General features: G+C 42.5%; 1 protein-coding gene across 1 annotated transcript in view; it reads right to left on the reverse strand.

Moving 5' to 3' along the window:
* The window catches only part of USP34 (ubiquitin specific peptidase 34), a 255,792-nt gene extending 242,736 nt beyond the window's left edge, over positions 1-13,056 (reverse strand). Inside the window, exon 1 of the mRNA XM_036262508.1 lies at positions 12,625-13,056. Within this exon, the coding sequence (XP_036118401.1) occupies positions 12,625-12,667 (43 nt within the window). The 5' untranslated portion in view covers positions 12,668-13,056. The remainder of the gene's footprint in view (positions 1-12,624) is intronic.
* Positions 13,057-23,077: the final 10,021 nt, after the last annotated feature.

Raw genomic sequence — 23,077 nt, forward strand, 5'->3', positions numbered from 1 at the left:
CGGGGAACCGAACCCGGGTCTCTCTGGACCGCAGGCTGATGCTCTCTAACCGCTGAGCCAAACCAGCAAGGGCAGTAAAACAACATTCTGCTGACCACCATGTTTTATATATAACTCTACTATCCACTGTCTCTTATTACTTATTTTCTTACTTTGAACACAACTTAAAAAGCACTATTGTCTTAAGCATCCTCTTAAGTCTCAATTTATTCTGAGCTAGTATTCTTACTACTGCTCATTTACTTATACATTCATATTGATTACTAAGCTGTTCCCAATAATCAAAATATGGTTCATAAATCTGGCAGCAAAGTTACCCAGAATAAAAAGTACCCTCCTATTTTGTCCTATAGTGGTTTAGAACCAGTAGTACATTGCTAAATCAGACCCACAAACCTAGGAGTTAAAATAAATACTATAAGACTATGAAGCCTACACACTGATGTTCTGATGTTAGAAGATAAAGTATTTGTTTCATATTGCCAGATTTCTCCTAGATATACTGTATGAGCTACTCAACCACCTGATTTCAATATATTCAAGCTGCTAATCAGACAATTACACAAACACATATTACAACCCAAATGCCTGTCAATCGAGGAGACTTATTGAGTTACAGTATGAACAAATAATGAAATACTACATTTAAGGCATTAAAAATTATAATGGCCCGCCCTGGCCGGTTTGGCTCAGCGGTTAGAGCGTCAGCCTGCAGTCCAGAGAGACCTGGGTTCGGTTCTTGCTAAGAGCACATACCTCGGTTGCAGTTTGTCCCTGGTCCTAGTTGGTCGTGTGGGTGGCGGCCACTCGATGTGTCCCTTTCACATTAATGTTTCTCTCTCTCTCTCTCTCTCTCTCTCTCTCTCTCTCTCTCTCTCTCTCCCTACCACTCTATCTGAACAAAAAATGGAAAAATGTCCTCAGGTGAGGATAAAAAAAAATTGTAACAGCCCTGACCAGTGTGGTTCAGCTGGATGGCGCGTCATCCTATACACCAAAAAATGGCAGGTTTGATTCCTAGTCAGCACAGAAACCCAGGCTGCGGTTCTGATCACCAGGTGGGGTGCATAGGGAAGGCAACTGATCTATGTTTCCCTCTCATATCAATGTTTCTCTTTCTCCCTCCCTTTCTCTAAGATCAATTTAAAAAATTATAACCTAAGTTCATATTAGCATGAAAAAGTGCTTACATCTTATTAATAAAAATTATACAGAGTAACCTGTAATCAGTTTATTTAATAAAACACTGTGTCTGAGAAAAAGAGCAAAGAATGACTTAAGAAAGAAGGGGGGGGAGATAAACCACAGAACTTATATGCATGTATGCATGAACAATGGACATGGACAACAAAGCTGGGGAGAGGGTGGGGAGGGAGGGGAAGGGGAGAATTAGTGGGGGGAAAAGGAGAAACATCAGTAACAAAAATAAATAAATTAAATTTAAAAAAATAAAAGAAAATATTTAAAGGGAAAAAAAAAGAATGACTTAAGAGATGTTCACCATAACATAAATCATTTCTTTGGAGTTCCAGATTCTAATTTTATTATTTTCTGTACTGTTTGATTTTTTTCCTAAAAAAACAGATATCCTTTTTAGAAATGAGAAACAACAAAGCTACTTTCATTCTTTGGAGAAAGACTGAACACCCTAATAGACAGGTAAATAATTAATAACAGGAGTTTTTAAGTTTTTCTTCTGCCACCAAATACTACAGATGACACTTTCAAAAACCTAAACCAGATTATAACAAAGCACTCACAGCTAAAGATTATACCAAATCTCCATTAGAACAGAGCTCATCGGAACAATATTGGAATCAAAACACTTGGCTGCATACTAAAATGATATGCACAGGAGAGACATCTCAAAATGAGCTCTAACATAAGTATTGGAAAGCCACCAGGGTATTATCTTCTGCCTCTTTATGTAACTTCTATGTCAACTGTTTCCAAAAATTTGCTCCAATTCTCTTTTGCGAACAGCCTTTCTCACATCAGCTTGCCAAAATATTCACTCTAGTTCAGCTGCTCCAGTTACCTGGTTTTTTAGTTCAAATATTCTGACAGGAAAAATCTGATTGACCTATAGCAGCCCCACCAATCCGTGAGGTCAGGAGTCTCCCTGTAATCTAAGCAGCAATGACTAGGGCATAGGGTCTTCCAGGGGCTGTAAGCAAGAATAATTCTCTAGTAGAGATTATGGCCAGGGTAGGAAAAAAAACCTGTCTTCTAACAGAGTAAGGAAAGTGGCAAGAGGAGGCCAGGTTTATAGTACATCAATTCTCAATTAACTGAGTAATCTACATTTAGAGACTGTTTTAAATTTCTATAGAATTTGACCCTGGCTGGTTTGGCTCAACAGTTAGAGCATCAGCCCATGGACCTTAGAATCCTGGGTTCAATTCCCAGTGAAGGGCACATAACTAGATTGCAAGTTCGATCCCAAGCCCAGGGTCGAGCAGAAAACAACCAATCAATGTGTCTCTCTCACATCAATGTTTCTCTCACTCTTTCTCCCTTCTTCCCACTCTATCTAAAAATATCAATGGAAAAAATCCTCAGGTGAGGATTAAAAATAATAAAATTTAAATTTCTATGGAATTTGAAATAAAAATAACATTAACAGGTGTTAATCACATTAAAAGGCAAAGTCCAATCATTTTCCTGGCATATAAAGTCCTAAATACAAGTAATTTAGCCAAATTTCATCCCACAGACCCAAATCTCACCTCCTATGTAGAAAAAGAACTAATTTTTGCCTTTTTGCATTGTCTATTAACTTAGAACATCGCTGATTAGGGTGGGTTTTTTTTTATAAGGATATAACTACTGGTTTATGCATAAGGTAATAAAAAACAGTACATATGATATAATCTACAGCTACAGCATACTTCATCCACAAACTCTCTTATCGAAGTCAATACTGACTAAGCTCTGGCTGGACAGTTCAGTTGGTTATGCCAAGGTTGTAGGTTCAATCCCCAGTCAGGGCACATACAAGAATCAACCAATGAATGCATAAATAAATGGAACAACAAATAGATGTTTCTCTCTAAAAATATCAATTAAAAAAAAAAGAAGAAGAAGAAGAAGAAGAAGAAGAAGAGCTATTATATAAGTATGTATTCTAACTAAAAGGTATAAGTCCTTTTAAGAGAGGTCCAAAAAGATTTAAAAAGGCCTCACACAAAAAAGTGAGATGACTCTGGGCCAAACTGCGCTATGATATATATGTCAGACGAAAAAGGTAGGACTTGATTCTCAGGCAATAAAAAACTATCTATAGCAGAGAAAATACAAATATCACATAATCTCACGTATTTGTAGAATATAATGAACTAAACAAATGGCTGAACAAAATTAACCCAGAGACATGGAGGTGGGATACAGGCTGAGAAGCCTCAGAGGAAGGGGGGGTTTGTGGGGGAAGAGATAAACCACAGAACTTACATGCATGTATGCATGACCAATGAACATGGACAACAAAGCTGGGGATGGGGGGAGAGGGGAAGAGGGTGTCAATGGGGAAAAAATGAGAAACATCTGTAACAAAAACAAATTAAATAAAAAATTAGAAAAAGAAAAAAACAACTAAACTTTAAAAAAAGAAGCTATCTATGACGGTTTAAGCAAGCATAACACAACATAATCATATGTTGTGTTTTAGACAGACAACAATGAAGAAGCTGCACAATATGAAACATTTTTTTAAAAACCAGTATTTAGCCCTGGCCGGTTTGGCTCAGCGGTTAGAGCATTGGTCTGTGGTCCAGAGAGACCCAGGTTCGGTTCCCGCTAAGGGCACGTACCTTGGTAGCAGTTTGTCCCTGGCCCTGGTTGGGTCGTGTGAGAGGCAGCCACTTGATGTGTCTCTCTCACAGCCATGTTTCTCTCTCTCTTTCTCTCCATTCTATCTAAACAAAAAATGGAAATATGTCCTCAGGTAAGGATTAAAAAAAACACAAATGGTATTTAGCCCTGGCTGGTAAGGTAAGTGGTTAGAGCCTCAGCCCGAGGAACAATGAGTCACCAGTTCAATTACAGTCAAGGGCACGTACCTCAGTTGAGGTTCATTCCTGACCCTGGTCTGGGTTGTGCGGGAAGCAACCAGTCAATGTGTCTTTTTCAAATCGATGTCTGTCTGTCTGTCTGTCTCTCTCTCCCTCTCTCCCTCCCTCCTACTCTATCTGAAGATAAATAGAAAAATATCCTCGATTGACGGTTAAAAAAGGTAATAAATAAAAACCAGTATTTAAAACTACCAAAATAGCCCTGGCCGGTTTGGCTCAGCGGTTAGAGCGTCTGCCTGCGGTCCGGAGAGACCCGGGTTCGGTTCCCGCTAAGGGCATGTACCTCAGTTGCAGTTTGTTCCCGGCCCTGGTTGGTCGTGCGGGTGGCAGCCACTCGATGTGTCCCTTTCACATCGATGTTTCCCTCTCTCAGAGTCTCTCTTCCTCTCTCTCCCTCCCACACTGTCTGTACAAAAAATGGAAAAATGTCCTCGGATGAGGACTAAAAAAAAAAAAGAGTGAAAGAAAAAGTAACTCTAAAAAAAAAAAATTAAAAAAAATAAAATAAAATAAAAAAATAAAACTACCAAAATAAAAAAGCAAACAAGCCTGGCCCATGTGGCTCAGTGCATTTAGCGTTGTCCCAAGGACTGAGAGGTCCTGGTTCAATTCATAGTTAGAACATGCCCGGGTTGCAGGCTCGATCCCCAGTAGGGGGCATGCAGGAGGCAGCTGACTGATGTTTCTCACATTGGTTTTTCTTTCTCTCTCTCTGTCTAAAAAGTCAATTAAAAAAAGACCACATTTTTTAAAAAAAGGAAAAAACATACATGCTGTATATGACCAAGGGTTGATACACTTAATAAGTGAATAGCTCTTAAAAGTAATACTAAACATTTAAACCCAAACAGGCAATGCATTAAATAAATGCAAATAGCCAATAAAAATGTGTTTAAACTTACTAGTGATTAGTTATTACACATTATGCCAAAATAACACTTTTTTAAGGATAATATTCTGCACAAGAGAGAGTGCCCAAGTTGCAGAGACATTGCTGAAAGAATGGAAATCAGTATATTCTTTCTGGAAAGCAATAGGGTAATATAAACAAAAATATGTTTATATTTCTGACACAGTAATGACCTCTAAGAATCTATCTTAAAGCACAAGTGATGGATGTATCACCCTGGCCAGTTTGGCTCAGTGGTTAGAGTGTCGGCCCACAGACCAGAGGGTCCCAGGTTCGGTTCAGGGCACATACCTTGGTTGCAGTTTGTCCCCGGCCCAGTTGGGATCCTGTGAGTGGCAACCACTTGATGTGTCTCTCACACATCGATGTTTCTCTCTCTCTCTCCCTCCCTCTCTACCTCCTGCTCTATCTGAAGATAAATGCAAAAATGTCCCTGGGTGAGAATTTAAAAAAAAAAAGCACAAGTGACGTATCAAAAGATTTATGCCCTGGCCAGTTTGGCTCAGTGGTTGGAGCATTGACCCATGGACCAGAGTCATGGGGGAGGCAGCCAATCAGAGTCTCTCTCCCCTCCTCCCACAATCATTTGCAGCATTACAAAAAGATTTTTTTAAATTTATCATGTGTGGGGGAGGACAGGTTTGTTGTTCCACTTATTTATGCCTTCATTGGTTGCTTCCTGTATGTGCCCAGACTGGGGATCGAACCTGAAACCTTGGTGTATGGGGACAACACTGTAACCAACCGAGCTACCCAGCCAGGGTTGCAGCATTATTTATAATATGAGAGAACTGGAAATAAACATACAATAATAGGGAAATATTAAGTTGTATACAAAATGAAAACATACAGACAAAAAATATGTTTTCAAGAGTTAATAAGGGAGATGATCAACTACAATGTTAGGTTAAACAAGCTAGATATTAAACTACATATCCCTCATTCTCAATTTTAAAAATGTAAATATGGCCCAGCTGGTATAGCTCCCTGGTTGAGCATCTACCCATGCACCAAGAGATCACCAGTTTGATTTCCGGTAGGGGCACATGCCCAGGTTGTGGGTCTGATCCACAATGGGGGACATACAGGAGGCAGCCAATTGATGTTCTCTCTCATCAATGTTTCTATCTCTCTCTCCCTTCCTCTCTCTCTAAAATCAATAAAGAAAAACAATTAAAAAATAAAATACATTTTTTAAAAATGTAAATGTGTACCAAAAAGTAAAATGAAAAAATATTTCAAAGCATTAATAGGAGTCATCACTAGATTGTAAGATTGTGGCAGACTTAAACTTGAAGAGTTTTCCGTATGTCTACAAGGAGAATACGCAACCTTTATAACTAGGAAAAAAAATTGAGTAAGTGAAAAAGAAAGGTAGCCCAGCTCATTTGGTTACGGTCTGTCACATCTTGGTCAAGTAGTTACTGAAAAGTTTTTGACCTCTTTGTGAAATTTAAAAAGTCCTAATACACCTAAAAAGTAGTTGTAGATATATACTATCATTATTAAAAATAAGAAACATTAACATATTTCATGAATACAGTCATCAATAGTTACTACTGACTCTGCAGCTAGCTTTCATATTAATAACCTAGTATACATGTTTGCTGCTTTATGGTTTATAAATTACTTCATAAAAAATATATAAATTGCCCTGGCCAGTTTGGCTCAGCGGTTAGAGCGTCGGCCTGCGGTCTGGAGAGACCCGGGTTCGGTTCCCGCTAAGGGCACGTACTTCGGTTGCAGTTTGTCCCCGGCCCTGGTTGGTCGTGCGGGTGGCAACCACTCGATGTGTCCCTTCACGTCGATGTTTCTCTCTCTCTCTCTCTCTCTTCCTCTCTCTCCCTCCCACTCTATCTGTACAAAAAATGGAAAAATATCCTTGGGTGAGGATAAAAAAAAAATATATATATATATATATATATAAATTAAAATTGTGAATACTATTGTCTTTGAAAGACTATTTTAGCCCTGGCCGGTTTGGTTCAAAGGTTGGAGTGTCGGCCTGCAGACCAGAGAGTTCCAGGTTCGGTTCCCGCTAGGGCACGTACCAAAAAAAAAGAAAAACTATTTTAAATATTAATTGGTTTAAGAGGATATTTAGCATCATTGACTTAGCAAATAAAAACCCATAATTTGGGACTTCATTTTGTAGTGAAATCAAATTTCCAATTTTAAAAATTAGTTCAAATTTTAGAATTAAATGCCTACCAAAAAATGTTGTGACTAATGATTTAATTATTTAGTGCCTGTGTGCTTATCTAAAAAACCCTAAAGCCCAGCTGGTATTGCTCAATGGTTGAGCATCGACCCATGCACCAAGAAGTTGCCTGTTGGATTTCTAGTCAGAGTACATGCCCTGGTTGTGGGCCCAATTCCCAGTGGGGGGCATGCAGGAGGAGGCCAATCGATGTTCTCTCTCACCGATGTTTCTTTCTCTCTCTCTCTCTCCCCTCTCCCATCCTTTCTCTCTAAAAACCAGGAAAGAAAAAAAAAATTTTTTTTTTAATCCTCACCCGAGGACATTTTTGCATTTATCTTCAGATAGAGCAGGAGGAAGAGAGGGAGGAACAGAAAGAGAAACGTGAGACACATCGAGTGGTTGCCACCCACATGACCCCAACCAAGCTGGGGACAAACTGCAACTGAGGTACATGCCCTTAGCAGGAACCAAACCTGGAACTCTCTGGTCCGGGGGCCAATGCTCTAACCGCTGAGCCAAACCAACCTAGGCGAGAGAAAAAAATTTTTAACCCTAGAAACGTGTAATTTTTTTTTTATCTTCCCCTGAGGACACATTTTCAGCTTTTTGTTTTTGTTTTTTCATTGATTTTAGAGACAGAGGGCGGGAGAGAGAGAAACACAGACTGGCTGCCTTCTGCAAGCACCCCACAACTGGGGATCAAACTGCAGCCTGGGTATGGGGCCCAACTGAGGATTGAACCTGTGACCCTTTGGTACACTGACAGTGTTCCACCCAGCTGACCCACACTGACCAGGGCAAAATGTGTAGTTTTTTAAAAGAAATCATTAATGACAAACAATACTAAGAGATAAATTCCCATTCAGCTACATTTATCACCACCCATTTCTAGTACAATTACCTTAGTTACTCCTGAATTTGTTAAAATACCTAAAAATATAAAGTTTTTTATTTTGCCAAACAGTGTACTCATAATAATGTCCTCCACTTGAATAGATTATCAAGTTTATACAGTATAGACTAATTGTGAAGAGTAAGGGCTTTTAGCCTGACCTGGGATTAAGTCTTGTTCAAATCCTAGCTCCACTGAATAGTCCTGTGACTCTACACAAATTACACAGACGCTAAGCTTTGGTTCTCTTATGTGAAAAGGGTGATAAGAGTACCTACCTCAAAGAATTGATAAAGTACCCAACACAAACTGTTCAATAAAGTATTCTGCTTTAAAAATAAAATGCAGGTCCTGCCAGAGGGGCTCAGTGGTTGAGCGTCGAACCACACACCAAGAGGTCGCTGGTTTGATTCCTGGTCAGGGTCCATGCCCAGGTAGTGGGCCAGATCCCCAGGGAGGGGCAGGCAGGAGGTGGCCACTTGATGTTCTTTCTCAGCAATGTCTCTATCTCTCTCTCTCTCCCTTCGCTGTCTCTAAAATCAATAAAAAAAATTTATTAAAAAAAAATAAAAATAAAATGCAAATCCTGGTATCACAGTACCTTTTTCTTTTAATTTTTTTTTTCTTTATTGATTTTAGAAAGGGAGGGAGAGAGAGAAACATCCATAAGAGAGAACATCGATTGGGCTGCCTCCTGCATGCCCCCGACTGGGGATTTTGCTCACAACCTGGGCATGTACCCTGATCAGGAATCAAACCATCAACCTCTTGGTGCATGAGTGGACAGCTCAACCACTGAGCAATTTACACCAGCCAGGCTCAGAGTATCCTGAGTTCTAGTTTAGATATGGCTACTAACTAAGCAGGTGACAGGTGATCTTTTAGCAAACCACTTAGCCTTTCTGAGGTTCAATTTCTTCATCTTTAAAGTTGAGACACCAATACTTGCTCCAGCCTATCTCAAAGACTAGTTAGGACGAACAAATGAATTGTCTATTTTAAACAACTGGTAAACTGTAATTCACCCAACACACACACAGAATAAAATCCACATAAATACATAAATAAAAACATACAAATAGTTTTTCACTCTGGTCTCCAATGCAAATAATGACCTCAATTTACTAGTGAGCTAGCTATGGTGATGGCCCAGAGCATAACGTCAGGCCGCCAACTTCTCCTCAACATCCAGAAATACCTTGGACTTAGTGAACTGGTTCATAAAAACAGCTATAAAAGCAGCAAATGTACAAACTCAACAAAACAAGCTTAGAACTATAAACTTAAAATGATCTCCCAAACTAAATGCAACACCACAAACTGATAGTAGCAAAATTCACTCAATACATTCCAAGCTTTTTAAAATGTCTTATTAAAAACAAAGCACTAAAAGGAAAATGGAAACTCGAATGTTAGCATTGTTGAGATTGTTTTTTCTAATACTAAAGCCAAATGCTATTTTGAAATGTAATTTCAAGTTTTAGCGTATCTGTCAAGATCACATTAAAAAGGGGGATGAGAGGGTCCTCAATACGGGATCCTTAGCCTGGTTCCACAGACAGGCTTCAATGGGCCCCTAACTGCAGGCAAAATTGTGTCTGTATACAGGTATATATGTTCCATAGTTAGAGTTGACGGCTTCAGACTCTCAGCAGGAATAGAGGTTAACTGGTAATACTAATACTCTCAGCAAAAACTGATGACAAAAGAAATCTATTTACATTCTTTTGCTACCAATTTTTATTTTAACTACATTACATTCTACAAGATTTTAAAATTAACAATTTGTCTAAAGGCTTTACCTTATCAAAACTGTGCATATCAGATACAAAGCTACGCTATCCACCTTATGTCTACCCTTTCATTTAAAACACAAAATTTTTAGATTGTACATTTACTGGTGTGTCCAGGCAGACTTCTTCAAATTTGATCAGAGATTATAAATTTGAAAAGATGTAAGCTTTTAGTAATTTTAAAAAATAATTCATTTTCAACATCAACTTGTAACCTAACACCCAAAAATATAGATACATTTATTTCTTTTCTTGGTCAAGAAACGATCTATTGAGAGATGAATTCTGAGCACATAATTTTGGTACTTTAGCTCTGAATTTCTTTTTTTTTTTTTTATCATCCTCACCCGAGGACATTTTTCCATTTTTTGTTCAGGTAGAGTGGAAGGGAGAGAGAGGAAGAGAGAGAGAGAGAAACATCGATGTGAAAGGGACACATCAAGTGGTCGCCACCCGCACAACCAACCAGGGCCGGGGACAAACTGCAACCGAGGTATGTGCCCTTAGCGGGAACTGAACCCGGGTCTCTCCGGACCGCAGGCCGATGCTCTAACCGCTGAGCCAAACCGGCCAGGGCAGCTCTGAATTTCTAATCAAGAATGAACTGATGCTCATTTTTGCCCCTATGGGAGGGAAAAAGTAAAGCCTTAATGATTATTTTTGAGCCAGATTACTAGAAAGACATATATCCTACTTCAACAAGTTTTATCAAGTTCCAACTATCACACTCCTACCCGGTCATGAATAAATGTTAGTACAATGAGATACAGGACCTACACAAAGGAAAAATGAAAACAGTTGCAGGGAGTGGTGGGGAGAGCAATTTTTAACAACTAGGTATAACCTACAAATAAAATTGCTTAAGTAATTTTATTTTTTTTAAAGAAAGTTATCATTGTGAGATTGTGTTTAGAAGGCAAATTTTTAAACTGGCCCTTAAAGGAAATATTAAGAAACTGTCTTAGTATTTTTAGAGATCATTGGCTCATACAAATAGCTAATCTTTCTATTTTTGTTAAGACAGGTTTCTTAGAGGGTCTGCATGGTCACATTTTGTGAACCTGGTTCAACTAACTGTATTTACTTAAAAGTAATACAAACCAAATTCTACTTCAGTTCTCCAAACTATTTCTAGCTCTTCATAAATCCACTACATTTATTAGTGCTTCTAAACAGAGTTCTAGAGGGTTCCCAAATAATCTTCAATAGAACCTTTCATTATGTCTCTTTTCAAAAAATAATAAAGATTAACTTCAGTTTCTTTAGATACTGTGCTTAAAATTAATTTTCTTCAAGTTTAAAATAATTTTAAAAACACCAAAAAAGTATTAAAAGCCGTTTTTCCTAATATATGAGATAGCAAAGCTATTCATTTTCCAATTTCAAAACAAAGCCATAATCACAACTTATATCTGAGATGTAGAATAGTTAACTGAAATAAGTACTTATAAGCACATCAAACCACCTGTACCAAAAATGAAAGTATTTGAAAATAAATACACATAACCTTAAAATTCCAGGAAAACTTAGAATGGCACAAATATTGTAAAGTGTGGGCAAAACCCTGTTTCCACCTGTCAAGAAGTAAATATTCAGTTGAAAGTAAACTGAGTACCCTTCCATGTTTATTACTGCCTTTGGTCATTAAAGTGAAATTCAAACACCTAAAGTAAAACTCAAATACAAAAAAAGATGATGCATTTTATAAATCAAGTGTTTTAAAAAACCATATAAGAAAATAGGTAGTTTTAAAGTCTTTACAAAATACCACACACAACACAAATCCAAAACCCACATAAGCCGCTGGTAAATGAGTATTTCCTTAACAATCTCAAGTTTCTGTATATTAATCTTCTATCTAATTCACCTGGTCCAACTAGGCCTTTGGGCCCAGAAGTAGTTCACTTGCAATGTATCTTATTTCTTTAAGCTAAAATACCACCATACAAGGGTCGGGAATAAAAATTTTAAATCTCGCTAGAAAAGATCAATGTACGTACATTAACACGCTTTAATAACCAAAAGTATAACGATAAGGCCTTTTATTCCAGGAGACAGACCATGACTATCCCGGGATGGTATATGAGGTACAACACTCTCCTCAAAATAACAGAATTTGTCATTAAAACAACGCATGGTGCACTAAGAAACATCATTAATTAATTTTTAAAAATAGGTATGAAGTTTCCAATCATTACTACCATAGTTCATTTTCAGGTATTTAAGCGCTGGCAGAAGGGTTTATACACCCACACACACCCCAGGGGAGGGGAAAACCAACCTCTTCCCAGGGAGTTTAATGAACACTAGCAGGTAAGGGAGGCCTCGGCAGCAGGCTGAAAAATCAAAGAGGGCGGCCGGGGGTCGGAGGTCCCGGACTGCGGAGGGAAGGCGGGTTCTCGGACCCCAGCTCCTCTCACCTTCCCAGTAGGAAAAGGAGGCAAAGGCTCATTACTGCCTTCGTTAATTGACACCTGTAATGAGGAAACTTTCCCAGCGCGGAGACCGCTCAGGCCCGGCCTGCCCGCAGCTATGCGGCGGCTCCCTCACGGGCGCCCAGGTAATCCGCCAGGCTGGGCCTGAGGCGGCGCAGCGGCCGCGCGGCCGCGCCACCGCGCACCTTCCCGGGGCGCTAGGCCCGCACGCCGCCCGTTCGCCTGTCGCCTCCCGCAGGCCGCAGCAGCCCGGCAAGGCCGGGAAGCAGCGCGGGGACCCCAAACCGTGCACCCCGACAGGCCGCCGCCGCGGCTACTTACTTTCATTTAACACCTCCACCAGGTCTGCGCAGTTCTCGCACATCGTTCGGCCGCCGCCCCCCCCCTCCCCCGCTTCGGATCGCACTGACTGATCCCGACCGGCGGGGGGGAGGGGAGAGAGGCGGAGGAGGGGGCCGGCCGGCCGGCGGGGCGGGGAGGCGATGAAGGCGGGCGGCGGCGGGGACGGGGCGGGGAGCAGGAGAATGGGGGAGGGGGCCGGCGGCCCCCGGAGCGGGCGGGGGAGAGGAGGGGGGCGAGGGGAGGTGCACAGGCCGGAGGGGCGCGGAGGCGCCGGCGGCCGGGAAGGGGGGGAAGGACGGGGGGAGGGGAGAGGGAGGGAGGGGGCGGGTGGGGAGAGAAGCAGCAGAGTCACTTCACCGACCAGACGCCGCGGCCACCGCCGACGCCGCCGCCATTTTAATAGAGCGTTCGGGCTGCGCTCGGCTCTTTCCGTCCGGGCGAAGGAGCCGACGAGAAGTGCCTCGCGCTCTCATTCCTCCGCCTCCCGCCCTCTCTTCGCCTCCCTCCCTCCCACCTCTCTCTCCGCACACACGCCGCACGCTCCACACCCCGCCGTGGCCGGCTCGCAGCCCTCCCTTTCCTCTTCCGTCCGGCCTCCCCGCCCTCGGTCCACCCCCTGTGCGCGTTCGCCCACCCCGCCCAGCCCGGATCTCTGTCAGCGGCCGGAAGGGAGACGCGAAGCCAGCGCGGCCGCGGGGGGAGTCCGGGTGAGTAGGAGAAGATGGCGGAGGCACCGAGCGGGTCGCGATTGCGCGGCGTCGCCCACGGCGGCCCACTCCGCGGGCTCCGAGGCCCAGCGAGCCAGCTGGGTCACTCGCGCCGCCCTGTCCCCCGCCCCTGAGCTTCGCCATTTTCCCTCCGGGCCCGCGAAGGGGAGTGGGTGCCGCTTTCACCCTTGTCTCCCGCCCGCACGCTGCGTAGTTGGGGGAATGGGGGGCTCCAAGAGGATCCGGGCCGACGCCGCAGCCCAGGATGGGGCACACGGCATCTCCCCGCCGGGCTCTGTGAGAATGGAACGGCCCAGGGTCGGCTCAACCTGCCTCGGTGTTCCTCGCCACCCTCAATGTGTAAGGCTCGCCCGTCCTGGAGCAGAGAGACCGCATGTGACGAGAAATGGCGGAGTGAAGAGTGTCCACCTTGACATCTCCTCCTCTTTACGCAAGAGGGCCCCTCACGAATTGCCCACTTCATCTCTTCACCTGGAACAGCAAATTCTGCTTCTCATCGAAGAGCAGTTTTAAAAGGGTATTAAGATGGGAACGGAGAAGGAAGAACAGGGAAGGGAAAGGGGACGCTCAGCGGAAGTTCGGTGCTAACTAGTTAGCTTTGGGACAGCGTTCCTCAGTCTGGCGCATACGCCTTCCTGCTGACTTGTGTGTCCAGCATGGTTATGTAGAGAAGTGACTGAAAAGTCCGAAAGGTAATATTTTTGGAACTGTACCCAGAACAGCTAGTACGTGGGAATTCTTTCCTAGATTGTGTCGGAGTTCTCACACCATCACGACTCCGTACCAGGACCACCGTCCCGGTATTCTTTGCTTTTCTGCGGCCTCAGTTCATGTTAGGAAGTTTCTGCCCTTCTGTTTTAAGTGGCTCCCTTTGAGCAGGTGCTCCTTAGGCACTGGAGAGCTATTCTGACATAATCTTCCCTTCCCGTCTTTCCCGCAAAACCTGGGTTTGGTAGACTTTCGGTCCTGTGGGTAGACATCCATCCAACATCCATTCCCACCTGTCCCTTTTCCCTGCAACAGGGAAATTTACCAAACCCAAGGGGTTTTTGTTTGTTTTTTGGGTGGCAGCTGAGAGACCTGTGGCAGAAAGGAAAGCCCCTAAGTATATGTGTTACTGATTTAAAACCAATTATGGTATAATTTCTCTAGGACTGGCTGTACGGTTGAGTTTTTGCCAATAAAATGTAAGCGGAATTCTGCAGGGTTGGAGGTGGTGAACAGATAACAGTGTACAGATGATGTGTGTAGAATTGTGCACCTGAAACCTGTATAATATTGTTAACCAGTGTCACCCCAATAAATTCAATTAAAAGGGGGGGGATTGAAGAAGATACAAATAAGTGGAAGCATATAAAAAATAATTTTGTCCTAGCTGGTTTGGCCCAGCGGTTAGAGCGTTGGCCTGTGGTCCAGAGAGACCCCGGGTTCGGTTCCCGCTAAGGGCACGTACCTCGGTTGTCAGTTGCAGTTTGTCCCCGGCCCTGGTTGGTCGTGCGGGTGGCAGCCACTCGTGTCCCTTTCACGTCGATGTTTTTTGTTCTCTCTCTCCCTCCCACTCTATCTGAACAAAAAATGGGGGAAAAAAATGTCCTCGGGTTAGGATAAAAAACAAAAAAACCTCAAATTTAGCAGACGTGACCCTTAACCCTTAGTTTTTTCTGCCTGAAACATGCTCTTGCTACCCAAAGTAACACAGCATCTATTTTTATTTTGTTTTTTAACAAAACCACAAGATATATGCCAACCATAAAATTGATAATACAGAATTAGAAGGGTAGGTCACTGACACATCCTTTGTGTACCCCATGCTTATGTAAGAAAAATCCTTTTCCTTAATCCACTCTTAGATTTTCATTACTTGTAGCCACGTTCTTAACTGATACAGGTATTCTTTTGATAATAACTTGTATATTATCTGTCAACTGCTTTTAAGACCACAGCAGCCCTGGGCAGTTTTTCTCAGTGGTTAGAGCATCGGCCCTTGGACCAAAGAGTTAAGGGTTCAACTACAGTCAAGGGCTTTGGTTCGGTCCCAGCCCCGGTCAGGGTTGTGCGGGAGGCATCCAGTCAATGTGTCTCTCTCACATCAATGTTTCTCTCCTTCACACTCTATCTGAAAATAAATGGAAAAATATCCTTGGGTGAGGATTTTAAAAACAAATAAATAAATGAAAAATAAGACCACAGAGGGCTGATAACAGTTCTTAAAAATAGGACAACTATTGTGTGGCTCAGTGGTTGAGCATAGACCCATGCACTAAGAGGTTGCTGGTTCTAATCCAGGTCAGGGCACATGCACAGGTTGTAGGCCTGATCCCCCGTGGGGAACATGCAAGAGGTGGCCAATCAATGTTCTCTCTCATCAATGTTTCTATCCCTACTTCTCCCTTCCTCTCTCTAAAATCAATAGAGAAAAAAAATTAGCCCTGGCTGGTTTGGCTCAGCGGTTAGAGCATCCAGCCCGTGGACCAGAGGTTCCCACTAAAGGCAGGTGCCTCTCTTGCGGTTTGTCCCCAGGCCTTGATTGGGGTCGTGTGGGTGGCAGCCGGTGGCTGTGTCTCTCTCACATCAATGTTTCTCTCTCTTCCTCTCTCCGTCCTGCTCTATCTGAAGATACAGTGATACCTCGGTTCTCGAACATAATTCGTTCCAGGAGGACGGTCGAGAACCAAATTGTTCGAGAACCGAAGCAATGAAACCCAATAGGAAATAATGGAAACTGGATTAATTCGTTCCAAGCCCCAGAAAATGCCTATTTACTGGCCTAATTTGTATATAATATGTAGAAAAACATAAGTCTCAACAAGAAATAAAAGTGTACAGTATGTCTAAGGGTTAAATTCAGTGTAAAGCGTGACTCTCTCCACAAAGCGTGACTCTCTCTCTGCACTCACACTGATGACGCAAGCAAGGTGCGCTGGGCCGAATGAACGCCATTCGGCTCAACTCGGCTCATCTCGGAAGTTCGAGTTCCAAATATTTGTTCGGATTCCAAGACAAAAGTTTCTCGAATCTCCTGGTCGAATACCGATTTGGTCGAAAGTCAAGGCGTTCGAGAACCGAGGTATCACTGTAAATGCAAAAAAAAAAAAAAAAGTCCTCGAGTGAGGATAAAAAATAATAAATTTCAAAAATATATTATTTTTAAATAATCAGTTGCTTTCTAGGGTTTTTCTTTTTAAAATTATGTGAAATGATTTGAGGAATAAGCCAGTCAGAAAAAGACATGTATCACATGGTCTCACTTATTTGTGGAATATAATAAAATAATAAGCCGAAGAACAAAATGGATCCAGAGACATGGAAGTAGGGAACAGACTGACAAACCTAAGAGAGAAGGGGAGAGGGAGGGAGATAAACCAAAGAACTTACATGCATATATGCATAACCAATGGACACAGACAACAGTGGTGGTGGGAGCAGGGAGGAGGGTGTAAATGGGGGGGGAAAAGAAGGGACATTTGTAATACTTTCAACGATAAAGAAAAAAATGATTTGAGAATCTTGACCCAGCCAGAGTGATGCGGTTAGAGTTTCATCCAGTTCACCTAAAGGTTGCGGGTTTGATTTCTGGTCAGGCCACATACCTGGGTTGCAGGTTCAATCCTGGGGCATGTACAGAAGACAACCAGTCAATGTTTCTCTCTCCCTCTCTCTAAACATGTCCTCAGGTGAGAATTAAAAATACTGATTTGTGCCCTGGCCGATTTGGCTCAGCGGTTAGAGCGTCGGCCTGCGGTCTGGAGAGACCCGGGTTCGGTTCCCGCTAAGGGCATGTACCTCGGTTGCAGTTTGTCCCTGGCCCTGATTGGTCGTGCGGGTGGCGGCCACTCGATGTGTCCCTTTCACATCAATGTTTCTCTCTCCCTCCTGCTCTATCTGAACAAAGAATGAAAAAGTGTCCTCGGGTGAGGATAAAAAAAAAAAAAAATACTGATTTGTGCCTTGGTCGGTTTGGCTCAGCAGTTAGAGCATCAGCCTGCAGTCCAGAGAGACCCGGGTTTGGTTTCCGCTAAGTGCACGTACCTCCATTGTGGTTTGTCCCCGGCCCCAGTTGGGGTTGCGCAGGAGACAGCCACTCGATGTGTCCATTTCACGCCAATGTTTCTCTCTCTTCTTCTCTCCCTCCTGCTTTATCTGAACAAAAATGGAAAAATGTCCTCGGGCGAGGATAAAAAAAAAATATACTGCCCTGGCTGGTTTGGCTCAGCGGTTAGAGCGTCGGCCTGCGGTCCGGAGAGACCCGGGTTCGGTTCCCGCTAAGGGCACATACCTTGGTTGCAGTTTGTCCCCAGCCCTGGTTGGGTCGTGCGGGTGGCAACCACTCGATGTTTCTCTCTCCCTCCTGCTCTATCTGAATAAAAAATGAAAAAATGTCCTTGGGTGAGGATAAAAATAAAAAATAAAATAAAAAAAATACTGATTTGAAAATCTAGAGAAAGTATTCCCATATATGAGCACTGCTCTTCAATCATCAATTCAGGGTTCAACAAACTTCTGTAAAAGGCCAGATAATAAATATTTTAGGCTTTTAAACTACTTGACTCTGTAAGCAGGAAAGCAGCCATAGACAATGTATACTGAATTCGTGTGGCTATACTCTAATAAAACTTTTGTTTTAATTTTTTTTTTATCCTAACCCGAGGACATTTTTCCATTCTTTGTTCAGGTAGAGTGGGAGGGAGAGAGAGAGAAACATTGACGTGAAAGGGACACATCAAGTGACTGCCACCCGCACGACCAACTAGGGCCGGGGACAAACTGCAACCAAGGTACGCGCCCTTAGCGGGAACTGAATCTGGCTCTCTCTGGACCGCAGGCTGACACTCAACCGCTGAGCCAAACCAGCCAGAGCTAATAAAACTTCTTATTTATGGACTTTGAAATTTGAAAAAAATTCAACCATTTAAAAATATAAAAATTGCCCTGGCTGGTTTGGCTCAGCGGTTGGAGCGTTGGCCTGCAGACCAGAGAGTCCCAGGTTCGGTTCCGGCTAGGGGCTTGTACCAAAAAAAGAAAAATTGTTTTTAGCCCACAGGCCATACAAAAACCTGTAACTAGCCATATTTGGCCTATGGATTATAGTTTACTAACCCGTTACCTACTTTAGCTGCTTGTAAATAGAAGCTAATAAAAATAAGGTTGCCTGCCTCCTGACTCTATACTCTTCACTCTTCTGTGCTATCTTGGTATATGTATCAACAGAGACTTTTTCATATTAACTGAAAGATGGGCATTCTAGAAGGATAATGGGCCCTGGCCAGTTTGGCTCAGCTGCTATAGTGTCAGCCTATGGACTGAAGGGTTTCGGGTTTGATTCTTGGTCAAGGGCATGTACCTGGGTTGCAGGTTCAATTCCCAGGCCTGGTCAGTGTCGTGTGGGAAGCAGCCTATCAATGTGTCTCTCATATCAATGTTTCTCTCCCTCCCTTCCACTCTATCTAAAAATCAATGGAAAAATATCCTCAGGTGAGGATTAACAACAACAAAAAAGTTTAAAATGAATAAACAAATAAATAGTAAAAGAATAATGGAACAGAAGCTCTAACAAAATATCTCCTAAGCTTTGTAAATTGATTTTAAAACCAGTAATCAGCAATTGCCATACACCTTCCATAACTAGAAGATTGATGATGACTTTTCAATAATTTGTATGCATGTCACCATCTAGTGGTAGAATTATGCTTTGAGTAAAATTATACAATCTATGAAACTTTTAGTTCTCTATCTTGTTGTATATGTGTAGTATATTCTTAGGTACTTCCCTGGAAAGCAGCCTAACATAAAGAACTTTGGAAAAGTATTATTGCTTGGACATTATCTGTCCTCATCATTCTGCTTGCTATTATTGAACATAGGATTTTTGTCTCTGGATATGGGAGTTAAAGTCTGGGTCTGGTGTTAATATTAAAGGCCAGAGTTATGCCAGAATTCCTCTCTCACACCCATACTCATCACTGTTTTGGGGACTTTAAAAGGGCCGTTATTAGAAAGGCAGATATGCAATTTTATTTCCACAGCACCCAGCCCAGCAAATTGCCGTTTCGGTCTTAAATGGCTAGAGTGGTTATTTTTTTAAAATAAATTGGATTATATCACTTCCTTGCTTAATACCCTTCAATATTTCCTGTTGCATTTCGAATAAATTCTTTTTTCTTTTTTTTTTTTTTTTTTAATCCTCACCAGAGGACATTTTTCCATTTTTTGTTCAGGTAGAGTGGGAGGGAGAGAGAGGAACAGAGAAAGAGAGAAAAACATCGATGTGAAAGGGACACATCGAGTGGCTGCCACCCGCACAACTGACCAGGGCCGGGGACAAACTGCAACCGAGGTACGCGCCCTTAGCGGGAACCGAACCCGGGTCTCTCAGGACCGCAGGCCGACGCTCTAACCGCTGAGCCAAACCGGCCAGGGCTCGAATAAATTCTTTACTTGGGCCCTCCCTCAACTTCTCCAGTTTTTAGCATTACACTTTTTACATTCCAACCACACTAATCTGATTTCTAAAATAAAAACTTTCCTGCTGTGCGTCTTGGTGAATGTTGTTTCTTCCTAGGACATGCTCTCTGATTTTGAAATGACTAACATCTTATTCTAAAGGTATCAGTACTCTGCTTCTTTCCATCAAAGCTTTTACTATAGCCTGTAATTATTTCTATGTTTATTTGTATCGGGGACACATTGGACTACAGGCAAAAAAAAAAAAATCGTTTGAATTTAGAATGGCTTAAACAGCCTGGCTGGTGTGGCTCAGTTGTTGAGCGTCAACCCACGCACCAAGAGGTTGCTGGTTCCATTCCCAGTCAGGGCACATGCCCAGATTGTGGACCAAATCCCCAGTGGGGGACATGCAGGAGGTGGCCAATTAATGTTCTCTCTCATTGATGTTTCCATCTCTCTCTCCCTCTCTCTTCCTCTTTCTCTAAACAATAAAGAAAAACTTTTTTTTTTTTTAAAGAATGGCTTAAACAAATAGGTCTTATTTTTCTCTTGTGATCAATAAATAGGCAGTAGACAGTCTAGTGCCTATACACTGGCTTAAGGATACAGACCAAAGTTGGTTGTTTCTACTCCACCCTCCACATAATGGCTTGTCACCTCCTAGTTGTAAGATAGCCACAACAGCACCAACTATCTGCTTTAAAGACAGGAAGAAGGAGGAAAGGTGATAATGGCCTATCCTGGTTTGGATTCTCCCCAAAGCAGGGCCTGAAACAAGGACACAGGTGGACATAGTTTATATTATCCCAAGAAACACTGCTAGAATAGTGGAGACAGGAAACTGGGGAGGAAGGGAAGGGGTATCCAATAAATGATTCATTATTGAGCCATTTCATCTTCTTTTAAATTGATTTTAGAGAGAGAAAAGGAGTGGGGGAGAGAGAGACATGGGCTGCCTTCCGCTAGTCCCTGACTGAGGATCAAACCAGAAACCTGGGTGTGTATTCTGATGGGGAATTGAACTCACCACCTTTTGGCGCACAGGACATTGCTCCAGCCAACCCAGCCACACCAGCAGGGCTAACCCTTACTCTTGAGGGTAACTGGAACCTAACCCCACTGGGAAACTACAAACCATTATAAAACATGCCCTAAAATCATCCTACCCAAGGGAGAAGGAAGCTGGGCATATACATTTACTCTCTGTAGTCATTGAGTGTTGCTAGGAGGAGTTGTAGGCAGCAAAGCAGGCTTCTCAGGCAGCCAGAGAAAACCCTCAGGCATAGAAAAACATGTGAGAACAGTTGGAAGTCTGACCACTGCACTGAACTGATAAGAACTAGGAGCACTGATGGTACCTTGTACACCGCCCTTGCCTCTTCTGTCTGCCTTGGATACAAATGTGATATCTATAGGAGCAGCAGCCATCATTGTGCAATAAACCTATAGGCAGAAGCCAACGCATTAAATAAAGATGGCAAAATGGGAAGAGAAAAGGCTTGCATACCTGGTAACATTGTTAACCAGCTGAATCAATGCTAGTAACTGCCTACTTAAGACATTTGGTTATCTAACAAAAACCATAAAGTTACTATTGGAATTTTGTTGCCCAATGCACTTATTAAAAATATTGTGGTAGGTAAAATAACATCCTCCCATACCCTGAAAGATGTCAATGTCCTAATCCCCAGAATCTAAATGTAGTACTTTACACGGCAAAAGGAACTTTGCAGGTAAGGACCTTGAGATGGGGAGATAATTTTAGATTATTCATAAGGGCTCAATTAATTATATGCAGCTTTCAAATTAGAGAACCTTTCCCCGCTTTGTTCAGAGGGAACTATGACTACACAAGAGTGATCAAAGAGATGCAATATTACTGGCTTTGAAAACAGAAATGGGGCCATGAGCCAAGAAATGTGGGTGGACTCAAGAAGCTATAAAAGATAAGGATGCCCTGGCTGATTTGGCTCAGCGGTTAGAGCTTTGGCCTGTGGACCAATGAGAACCAGGTTCGATTCCGGCCAAAGGCACATACATCGGTTGCGGTTCGTCCCTGGCCCTGGTTGGGGTCGCACCGGAGGCAACTAGTTGATGTGTCACTCTCACGTCGATGTTTCTCTCTGTCTCTGTCTCCCCCTCTCCCTCCCTCCTACTCTGTCTGAAGATAATGGAAACATATCCTTGGATGAGGATAAAAAAGAAAGATAAGGAAATATTCTCCCCTCCAGAAAGGACCACAGCCCTGCTGACACCTTGATTTAGCCCAGTGAGACCCATGTTAGACTGCTGATTTACAGAACTGTAAAATAATGTTGAAAGAAATTTAGTTCTACCCTGACAGGTGTGGCTCAGTTGTTTGGTCCTTGTCCCATGCACCAAAAGTTGCTGGTTCGATTCCTGGTCAAGACAGCCCTGGTAAGTTTGGCTCAGCGGTTAGAGCGACGGCCTGCGGTCCAGAGAGACCTGGGTTCAGTTTCCGCTAAGGGCGCGTACCTCAGTTGCAGTTTGTTCCCGGCCCTGGTTGGGTCGTGCAGGTGGCAGCCACTAGATGTGTCCCTTTCATGTCAATGTTTCTCTCTCTCTCTTCCTCTCTCTCCCTCCCCCTCTATCTGAATAAAAAAAGGAAAATGTCCTCAGGTGATAAAATATATATATATATATATATATATATAATTTAAAAATCAATACAAATATATTTTCTTAAAAGACATTTCATTTTAAGCCACTAAATTTGTGGTAAATTATTACAGCAGCAGTAGAAAACTAATGTAAGTAGCAATGCAGATACAGAGAACAGCATATGCAAAATTCCTGAAACACAAAAGAAATACCAGTATAAAACTAGAACATGGTTATGGGAGAAGGCCCATGTCAGACTTTGCAGAGCACCACAAATCTCGCTAAAATTTTGACTTCCATCCTAAAAGCAATTGAAGTATGGAAGCCATACAATCATAGGTGTATTTTAAAATGGTCTGACTAATCTGTAGAGAATGGATTGGAGGTAGAGACAATAGAGGGCACTAATATTAATCCAGAAAGATGACAGCTAAGACAAGGGAAATAGGAAAGAAATTGATAAAAAGAGTCCATCTAAGAATATTTTACAGGTGAAAAGAACAAGACTTGGTTTATGGGTATGGGGAGATGATGGTATCAGAGATATTGCGAGATTTCTGATTTGCACACTGAATATAGTGGTGCCATTCACCAAGACAGGGATCACTTAAAGGAGGACCAGAGGGGCATGAGGTCAA

The sequence above is a fragment of the Molossus molossus genome, unplaced genomic scaffold (assembly GCF_014108415.1).
Source record: "Molossus molossus isolate mMolMol1 unplaced genomic scaffold, mMolMol1.p scaffold_m16_p_15, whole genome shotgun sequence".
Lineage (NCBI taxonomy): Eukaryota > Metazoa > Chordata > Mammalia > Chiroptera > Molossidae > Molossus > Molossus molossus.